Genomic DNA, 10017 nt, shown 5'->3' with positions numbered 1-10017 from the left:
GCAGAAATCACCCGTCTTCTGTGTCCTTCGCGCTGGGAGTTGGAGACTGCAGCTGTTCCTATTCGGCCATCTTATTAAGTTCATATTTTAATTTCAAATTCAATTTAAGAACTCTAGGACTTTTATCTACCCTAATTGATCTTAAATATGTATCTCCTTTCTCCGGGTTAAAAGTCACAGTTCTCAATGACATCAATGTAATACTTACTTCCTTTGTCTCACACTGCTCAGAACAATCTCAGAATATATTAATAACCAACACTACTATTAATACGGTTCCTGAAAACAGTTTGTTTTTCAGTTCTTTATTTTGTCTTATATATATATATCCCTCTACAGAAGTAAAGTCAAATTGGTTTTTAAATTATCTTGGAATAAATAATTCCTCTCAGTTGTTGCCATGGTTGGATATTAATTTAGGTTAATTCACTTTATTTATTTTACATATATGGGGATTTCTGTTTGTTGCTGTTAATATTTTTTATTATTTTACTGTTCCTGAAACTATTTTCTCAATACTTAACCTGATTCTGATTCCTTGATTAAAGGACATAAACATTACCCTATATCTTCCATAATAGTCTGATTATATACAATTGGAAAAGGATATTTTAATGAAAAGTTATCAAATAAAAAGTAAGCTCCTTTGTTCCATAGCTAGATTAATCAAATACTGATTGTATACTTTGATATCAAAGCACCTTAATAACTGTATTCATAAAAATTTTTTAATTTCCTTTTAAACTTGCCTTTTGAAAAATGACTAATATCTGCTGTCTTAAACATTAGCATTTATGTATAATTTCATACTTTGTGATGATTAGATTTGTACATCTGAGAAATGTTTATTTAAATTTACTATTAGGCTTTGCTGGGGGTTAAATACATAGTTATGAACAAAATATGTCTGATCTTTGTGCTCATAAATTTTAGTCTTGTGGGAGAAGATAAATGTGTAATCCCATCAGTAAATCACACATTTAAAAAAGTGCTTCAGACCAGGCACTGTGGCTCACGCCTGTAATCCCAGCACTTTGGGAGGCTGAGGCAGGCAGATCACCTGAGGTCAGGAGTTCAAGACCAGGCTGGCCAACATGGTAAAACTTTGTCTCTACTAAAAAAAAAAAACAAAACAAAAATTAGCCGGGCATAGTGGCGCGTGCCTGTAATCTCAGCTACTCAGGAGGCTGAGGCGGGAGAATTGCCTGAACCTGGGAGGTGGAGGTTGCCAGTAGCTGGGATTGTGGCTCTGCACTCCAGTCTGGGCAACAGGAGCAAAAGCTCCATCTCCAAAAAAATAAATTAAAAAGTGCTTCAAAGGAAAAATAGATGCTAACATAATTATTTAAGAGGTACTTAATTTAGATTGAGAGTTTCAGGGGAAGACCTGAGAGGGTGACAGTGAAGATGGTACTTGAAGTATGGATAAAAATTGGCCAGATGAGGAGTGGTGGTGGAGTACTTAAAAGAAGTACTATTTGGCTAGGCGTGGTGGCTCACAACTGTAGTCCTAGTACCGTTGGAAGCTGAGGCAGGAGGATCACTTGAACCTTGGAGTTCAGGACCAGCCTGGGCAACATATTGAGACCCCCATCTCTACAAAAAAGAAAAAATTATTAGCCTGGCATGGTGGTGCATTCCTGAAGTCCCATCTACTCAAGAGGCTGAGATGGGAGGATTACTTGATCCTGGAAGATTGGGCCTGCAGTGAACCTGGATGATGCCACTGCATTCCAGCCTGGGCGACAGAGGGAGACTCTGTCTTAGAAAAAAAAAAAAAAAAAAGGCCAGGCATGGTGTCTCATACCTGTCATCCCAGTACTTCAGGAGGCCGAGGCGGGCAGATCATGAGGTCAAGTGTTGGAGATCAACCTGGCCAACATGGTGAAACCCCGTCTCTACTAAAAATACAAAAATTAGCCGGGCATGGTGGCGCATGCTTGTAGTCCCAGCTACTTGGGAGGCGTAGGCAGGAGGATCGCTTGAACCCAGGAGGCAGAGGTTTGCAGTGAGCCGAGATCGTGCCACTGCACGCCAGCCTGGGAGAGACAGAGTGAGATTCCGTCTCAGAAAACAAAACAAAACAAAAAAACCCAAAACCCTCAGAAAAACCCACAAAAAAACAAAACCCAAGGGTACAGTTTGACAAATTGGCAAAATACAGTAGAGTGGATTGGATTTGATGTAATTTTTGTTGTTGAGTTTATTTATTTAAAAATGAGTGCCAGTTAAAATTATTCTGATCACTTTAAAATAGCTACTCAAAATGTTTGTTTATGAAGCATCTTGTGGAAAAATTTATAGATTTTAGTTTATCTTTTCAAAAAGCAATAGCCGGAACAATTATTTATATGTTATTTACTCTGTGGCTTCAAAATCTGTATACAGTTTTAGCTCCATTTGATATTAATCTCCTTTAAGTAAGTTTAAAGTGATTATGATTAGGAAATCTATGAGGTTTAAAAAATTTTTTGTTTTAATTATGGTAAAAATACACATAACATGAGATTTACCATCCTCACCATTTTTATAGTATAGAGTTCAGCAGTGCTATGTACAGTCACATTATTGTGCAGCCAGTCTCCAGAACTCTCAGCTTACCTGACTGAAACTCTATACCTATTAAACATCTCCCCAACACCCCTCTTTCTAGCCTCTGGCAATCATTATTCTGCTTTCTGTATCTATAAATTTGACTACTCTGCATTCCTCAAATAAGTGGAAGCATACAGTATTTGTCCTTTTTGTGACTGGCTTGTTTCATCCAGCATATGCTCTTCAAGGTTCATCCATTTTGTAGCATGTATCACAATTTCCTTTTTAAGGCTGCATTATATTCCATTGTATACCACATTTTGTTTATCCATTCATTTGTTGATGGATACTTGGGTTGCTTCCGCCTTTTGGCTATTGTGAATAATGCTACTGTGAACATGGGTATGCAAATATCCTGCTTTCAGTTCTTTTGGGAAGTAGAATTGCTAGATTGTATGGTAATTTTATGTTAAACTTTTTGAGGACCCACCATATACTGTTTTCCATAGGAGCTGTACTATTTACATTCTCACCAGCAGTACATAAGGATTCCAGTTTATGTACATCTTTGCCAACATTGGTTATTTTTTGTTTTTTGTTTTTAGTAGTAGCCACCTACTAGGTGTGAGGTGATTTAACTTTTCTTAATCTGAGCCTTGCTGATCACATTTAATCATATCCTTAGCATTTAAATGCAAATTTAAAAATTAAAAGTGTTTACACTCTTTGCAAAATATCTGAATTAAGCAAATTTCATTATGACATTTCTTACTATATTATCTAATTATTTGGGTCACTTATTTATTAGTGTATAGCATTACTTATGTTGTCTTTCTCAGTGGTGACACAGGATGGTAATAATCATCTAACATCTTTAGTTGACAAGAATTTGAAATGGATAGTGGGGCCAGGCGCAGTGGCTTGTGCTGTAATCCCAGCAATAAGTGAGGCCTAGAGGAACAAATCACTTGAGCCCAGAAGTTCGAGACCAGCCTGAGCAACATGACAAAACCCATCTCTACACACACACACACAAATTAGCCAGGCTTGGTGGTGTGCACCTGTCATCCCAGCTACTCAGGAGGCTGAGGTGGGAGAATTGCTTGAGCTTTGGAGGTGAAGGTTGCAGAGAACCCCACCATTACACTCCAGTCTGGGTGACAGAAACCCTCTCTCAAAACAAAAACAAAAACAAAACAAAGCAAAAAAAAACCAGGAAAAAGTGGGAGATAAGATCGATGAAGTGTGAAATTGTAAAGAATCTTTTACTCAGCTGAAGACTTTGGACTTGATGCTGTAGATAGTCAGGAAACCATTGGGAACTTTTAGTTAATAGTAGGGGCAAAGGAGGGGGTGGATATAGAGGACCGATTTGAGAGAGATTGTAGAAGGTATTAAGAAATGACAGGATTTGTTACATTCGATATAAGATGGAGTGAAAAACTGAGGATAACACTTAGATTTCTGACTTCGGCTGCTTTGTGTAAGTTTTTGTTTTCTTGATGTAAAATAACATAGCACTTAATACCTAATGTAGCAGGAGGAATGGGTGGGGTAGGGCTTGTCTGGTCCAGGATTGGGAATTTACAGAACATGGATCAAAGAATTGTGGATGCTTTTAGGAAATTAGTGAGCATGGGATCAGTCATGAGTAGCAAAGGAAAGAAATGGATCCTGGGTGGCAGAGCACAAATGAATTGGGAGAATAGGAAGCAGAATAGTGATTAGAAATTTCAATGAGGTTAAAAAGAAAGCTGATTATTTGGGATGAGAATATGAGAGAAGTAGGAATAACAGTGGAGGTAGGAAATCTAAGCTTAGTATTTTGGATGTAAAACACTTAGAGTTGAAGGCAAGGTCCAAGGTATGGCTGCTGGAATGGGAGACTCTGAGAGGGAATGAAGATGAAGATCATTTCAGTAGAATCAGTCTAAGATTAGAGGCCAGAAATAGCGAGTTGGGCATCTGTGATAATCTTGAAGTTGTCTAGGATGATGAACCACAGTATTGTCAACAATTTTAAACAGACAAATTTTGCATGTTAACATTTTTGAGTAGAAAACTGCTCGTCAATTGGGAGGTGGGGGATGGTCCTGAACATATGTATCTAAAAGTTCGGAATCATAAATAGATTTTATACCTTGAAGACCAGTTTATTAAGGGATACTTCAGTTTAATATATTATTTTTAAATTTTGAGACGGAGTCTCGCTCTGTCTCCCAGGCTGGAGTGCAGTGGCACAGTCTTGGCTCACTGCAACCTCCGCCTCCCAGGTACAAGCAATTCTCCTGCCTCAGCTTCCCGAGTAGCTGGGATTATAGGCGCGTGCCACCATGCCCAGCTAATTTTTGTGTTTTTAGTAGAGACGGGCTTTTGCCATGTTGGCCAGACTGGTCTTGAACTCCTGACCTAAAGTGGTCTGCCCACCTTGGCCTCCCAAAGTGCTGGGATTACAGGTGTGAACCACTGCACCTAGCCTACTTAATTCATTTATATAGTTTTTACTGTTTATTTCTTTTACAGTCTATTATAAATAGTCATCTTTGTAACTCAGTTCATCCTGTTGAGTGAGAAATGTTCTACGTTGATCATTGGGAGTACAGAGCAAAAAACAAGAGCAGAGATTGGTTTGTTTGTTATTGAGAAAGTGTCATGTTTACAGGAGCAAATATAAGAATCTGTTAGATTGGAGAAGAGAAACTTCCTTAAATGAGAGAGAAGTAGATTACAAGTCACTCAGGTAACCGTGAAAATGTAAAGATGGGATTGGGTTTGCACTAGTGTGTAGCAGAGGTGAAAATCATGGCCGTGCTTCCCTTTTACCTGCATTGAAGTAGTCTGCTACAATTCAGAATTACTATTGTGTTTAAAAAAAAGTCCTCCAAAAGCATTAGTGGAAAATACTGCTAATAGCAGCACTAATTTTCTATGAGTACTAAAAGGTATTTTAAAAATGAAAAATATCAGTAGAAAAATATTCTGTATCAGTATTTCTTACCCTTAATTCATTTTCATTACCAAACCAACATTTTTATTTTTTATTTTTTGATAGGATGACGAAAGTATTCCTATCATGTATAGGAATTTACCTGAATATAAAGAACTATTACAGTTTAAGAAGTTAAAGAAGCAGAAACTTCAGCAAATGCAAGCTGAAAGTGGATTTGTGCAACATGTGGGCTTTAAGGTAAGTTCTACTTAATTTTAGTATTCATTTAATTTAATTAATTAATTAATTTATTTAGAGACAGAGTCTCGCTCTGTTGCCCTGGCTAGAGTGCAGTGGCATGATCTCAGCTCACCGCAACCTCTGCCTCCTGGGTTCAAGCGATTCTCATGCCTCAGCCACCCAAGTAGCTGGGATGACAGGTGTGTGCCACTACGCCCAGCTAATTTTTGTATTTTTAGTAGAGATGGTGTTTCACCATGTTGGCCAGGCTGGAGTATTCATTTAATTTAAAAGGGTGATAAGAGTTAAAGTGGTTTCTGTAGTGTTAAACTCCAGAATTGCTAAGCATGTAGGAAAAAAGTTTATCTTTTATCCCATTCATTTATACAAAGTAGTGGTGCCATCGTTCCTGATGTGAAGAGTGTATTATTTACTAGAGTGAAGACAAATATACAGGTAGCTATCAATTGAGGTAAAATGTGAGGTGCTTTTGTTTAGCTGTTTCTCTTTTTGTTGCTGTTGTCCATGGATCAGAAATGGGTTTTTTTTCCCTTTCTGATTGAGAGACTAATAGAAATACATATACTTATTCCACAGAATTTTGTAATACACATTATGTTCCAGGCACTTTGCTAAGTGCTAGAGATTCAGCAGTAAACAAGACAGACTCAGTTCTTGCCCTTATGCTGTTTTCATTCTCATAAGGTATTTAGAGAAGTTAAACAAAATAGTTGAGTGTGGCTAGAGTACATACTAGAAAGTAGTTAGAGGCTGCTTGCACCACCTTGGAAATTTTGCCAAGGAGCTCACACTGTCCTGAGGTTGTGGGGGAACCATTGAATGATTTTAAGCAGAAAGTAACATGAAATTTATGTTTTGGAAAGATCATTCTAGTTACTTAAACTATTGGGGGTGATGATCTTTAGGAAAGCAGTGGGTTTGAAACTGACCAGCTTTTCCCCTCATCATTTTGGCCATAGTATGGAAACTTAATTAGAGGAAGGCAAGACTAGAGTCAAGGAAACCGGTTAGAGATTCTTTTGATAATTTAGACAAAAGATGAGGGTGTCCTGAACTTGAGTGGTGGCCATGGAAATAAGGATTGGCAAGCTTGAGAAGCCTTTAGGCATTAGAATTGACTTGGTTGGACTGGAGGAAGTAATAATGAGACCATAAACTTGGTGGTGTTGGTGGGTAGACAGGAAAATACTGATGCGTGCTGTGACTGGTAAACCAAATTGAAAACAAAGTTGTACCTTTGATCCTCTAGAGTAGGCAGTAATCATACTCTATTAAATGATTTTCCCTCTTGATCTTTCAGTGACCCTACTTCTCCATTAGAGATTTTCCTAACTGGCAGCTCTGGCCTTTCAAAAAGAAACTTGCTTCCCTTCTCCTAATTTTGCTGCAAAACCCAGCCATGGCTTGTTTGCCAGTCTGTCAGCCACTATAGTTGACCAGATGATCAAAGAAACTAGAAATGATATATCTTTTGATTTCCAAAAGTGCACAGAATACTCTGAGGACTATCATGATGCCACCACGCTGAAAAAGAGCCAGATCTGCCTTTTTGACCTGATGGGCATTGGTTATTAGGAGTCTTTAGGCTTTGGAGAGCGATTCAATAAGATAAAAGTTTAGACAGAATTTTACTGTTGCCTGCGTTTATGTTAGCCAAGAGAACCTGTTAAAACAATTCTGTATCATATTTGGATAGTTTTAACTATAGTATTAACTCTCTGTTTCTCAACCATAGTCATCATACAGTGGTCTGAGGTACCTTTCAAGTAGATGGTTACAAATAACAAAACACCCAAGTTGAATATGATTTACTTTTAAAAATTTTTAAATAAATTTAAGCTGATTGAAGATTATCCCTTATAATGTTCCTCTCACTCACGCATACCTTGATGTTGAGTGGATGGAATTTTACCTAGTTTGCTAGAAATTATCTCTGACATATAACCATTTGTGTGGTATATTACTGTCCTGTGCATGGAGAGAGAGGAGAAGATGTCTGTGTGCACATCGTATGTTTCCTTGTGGAAAATAAAAAAGGTCGTGGAACAGTATAATGTAATACATTTTCTCTCTGAATCTGTTATAGTGTGATAACTGTGGCGCAGAACCCATCCAGGGTGTTCGGTGGCATTGCCAGGATTGTCCTCCAGAAATGTCTTTGGATTTCTGTGATTCTTGTTCAGACTGGTAAGTATTTTCTTCATTGTCAGTCTTCAACTTAGACGAGAAAAGAGCTTCTCAGCCATTAGTGAATTTGATTTCCAAACATAGAAAATATTAATAGTCACACTTAGTGAATTAAACTTTGTTGTTCTAGGCAATTAATTTTTTCCTGTAATCATACCACATATCCATATCAAGTAACTTTGCATTAGAGATTTTGATAGATTAATGGATTTAAACAGGGAGAGCTGTGAGGAAGCTTTGTAATACACAGACTAAAATGCATCCAATACCTTGTAATGATATGTGTCTTTTTTTCTTTGCAGCCTACATGAAACAGATATTCACAAGGAAGATCACCAATTAGAACCTATTTATAGGTCAGAGACATTCTTAGACAGAGACTACTGTGTGTCTCAGGGCACCAGTTATAATTACCTTGACCCAAACTACTTTCCAGCAAACAGATGACATGGAAGAGAACATCATTTACTAGTCCTCTTCAACACATAGCAATGGTATCATTGTTAATTATGTGCACAGTTTGGAAAGATTCTCTGCTTTCCCAGAAATGACACTCACAGCATGAGAGCTTCCTGAGTGTTCTCGTCAAGTACAGCTCTGCACCGTTGTGGCTCTAGATCACTGTTCAGCAGCTGAACATTCCTGGTGAGCAAAGGGTTTCCCTGGTGAATTTTTCACCACCGCATTTTAGGTGGTGATCTTAAATGGGTGAGATGGAACGAGAGCACACATTAAGAGAGAGTAAATTCCAAAGGTTTCAAAGAACTTGGTGATAAATATGATAATGAAAAGACGAAGTATTTATATTAAAACAGTTTAGTAGCCTTCAGTTTTGTGAAAATAGTTTTCAGCACAGAAACTCACTTCTTTAGACAAAGTTTTAACCAATGATGGTGTTTGCTTCTAGGATATACACTTTAAAAGAACTCACTGTCCCAGTGGTGGTCATTGATGGCCTTTAGTAAATTGGAGCTGCTTAATCATATTGATACCTAATTTCTTTTAACCACAATGAATTGTCCTTAATTACCAACAGTGAAGCACTACAGGAGGCAACTGTGCCACTGCTTCCTTAACCAGCTCATGGTGTGTGAATGTTATAAAATTGTCACTCAGATATATTTTTTAAATGTAATGTTATATAAGATGATCATGTGATGTGTACAAACTATGGTGAAAAGTGCCAGTGGTAGTAACTGTGTAAAGTCTCTAATTCACAACATTAATTCCTTTAAAATACACAGCCTTCTGCCTCTGTATTTGGAGTTGTCAGTACAACTCATCAAAGAAAACTGCCTAATATAAAAATCATATATATGGTAATAATTTCCCTCTTTTGTAGTCTGCACAAGATCCATAAAAGATTGTATTTTTATTACTATTTAAACAAGTGATTAAATTTAGTCTGCGCAGTGAGCAAGAGTTCACATGCATTCTTTTATACTGCTGGATTTTGTTGTGCATCATTTAAAACATTTTGTATGTTTCTTCTTATCTGTGTATACAGTATGTTCTTGAATGATGTTCATTTGTCAGGAGAACTGTGAGAAATAAACTATGTGGATACTGTCTGTTTATATTATAGAATGTTTGTTGTGACTTCCTTTTGGTTAGATTTTGGATTTTTTTTTTTAACCAGTGTTAAAACCAGAAATTGGTATTTTTAAAAATGGTTTGCTTCACATATTTAAGAGTTTTCTTTCCGTCATTTATGAAGAATAAGGAATATATTATGGAAAAGAGGGTGATCTTAAGCAACCCTGTAAAAGATGGTAATGTTTTTTACTCAGTGTATGCCAAAACACTAAATTAAACTAGCTTACAAAAAGGAAACACAGACCATGGTTAAAGAAAAAGGCAATTATTAATGCTGAGGTGTGAATACTAAAGCTGAAAATTTTTTTTCTAATTTTGTCTCATGAAAATAAGCCCCCCATGTATTTAAACAGATGGCTTTTGAAAAATCACCTTGTTTCCTAGAAATTATTATTAACTATGGGAAAAGATAGTATAAATATTCTAAGATTGATTGTTATATTTGACCCAATTTTTAGAATCACCTGTTTTTTCCTATTTTAAATCAAGGGAACATTATTTACTAGTTC

The 10017-nt window shown here is 36.9% G+C and overlaps 1 protein-coding gene across 2 annotated transcripts in view; it reads left to right on the top strand.

Moving 5' to 3' along the window:
- Positions 1–9496, top strand: part of ZZZ3 (zinc finger, ZZ-type containing 3) — a 132341-nt gene extending 122845 nt beyond the window's left edge. For both annotated transcript variants that reach the window (XM_011953158.1, XM_011953159.1), the window contains exons 13-15: positions 5588–5722; positions 7812–7912; positions 8215–9496. In XM_011953158.1, coding sequence (XP_011808548.1) covers positions 5588–5722; positions 7812–7912; positions 8215–8359 — 381 coding nt within the window. In that variant the 3' untranslated portion in view covers positions 8360–9496. The remainder of the gene's footprint in view (positions 1–5587; positions 5723–7811; positions 7913–8214) is intronic.
- Positions 9497–10017: the final 521 nt, after the last annotated feature.

The sequence above is a fragment of the Colobus angolensis genome, unplaced genomic scaffold (genome assembly GCF_000951035.1).
Source record: "Colobus angolensis palliatus isolate OR3802 unplaced genomic scaffold, Cang.pa_1.0 Scaffold359, whole genome shotgun sequence".
Lineage (NCBI taxonomy): Eukaryota > Metazoa > Chordata > Mammalia > Primates > Cercopithecidae > Colobus > Colobus angolensis.
The sequence above is the reverse complement of the archived record's forward strand: the minus strand, read 5'-3'. Positions and strand labels throughout refer to the sequence as shown.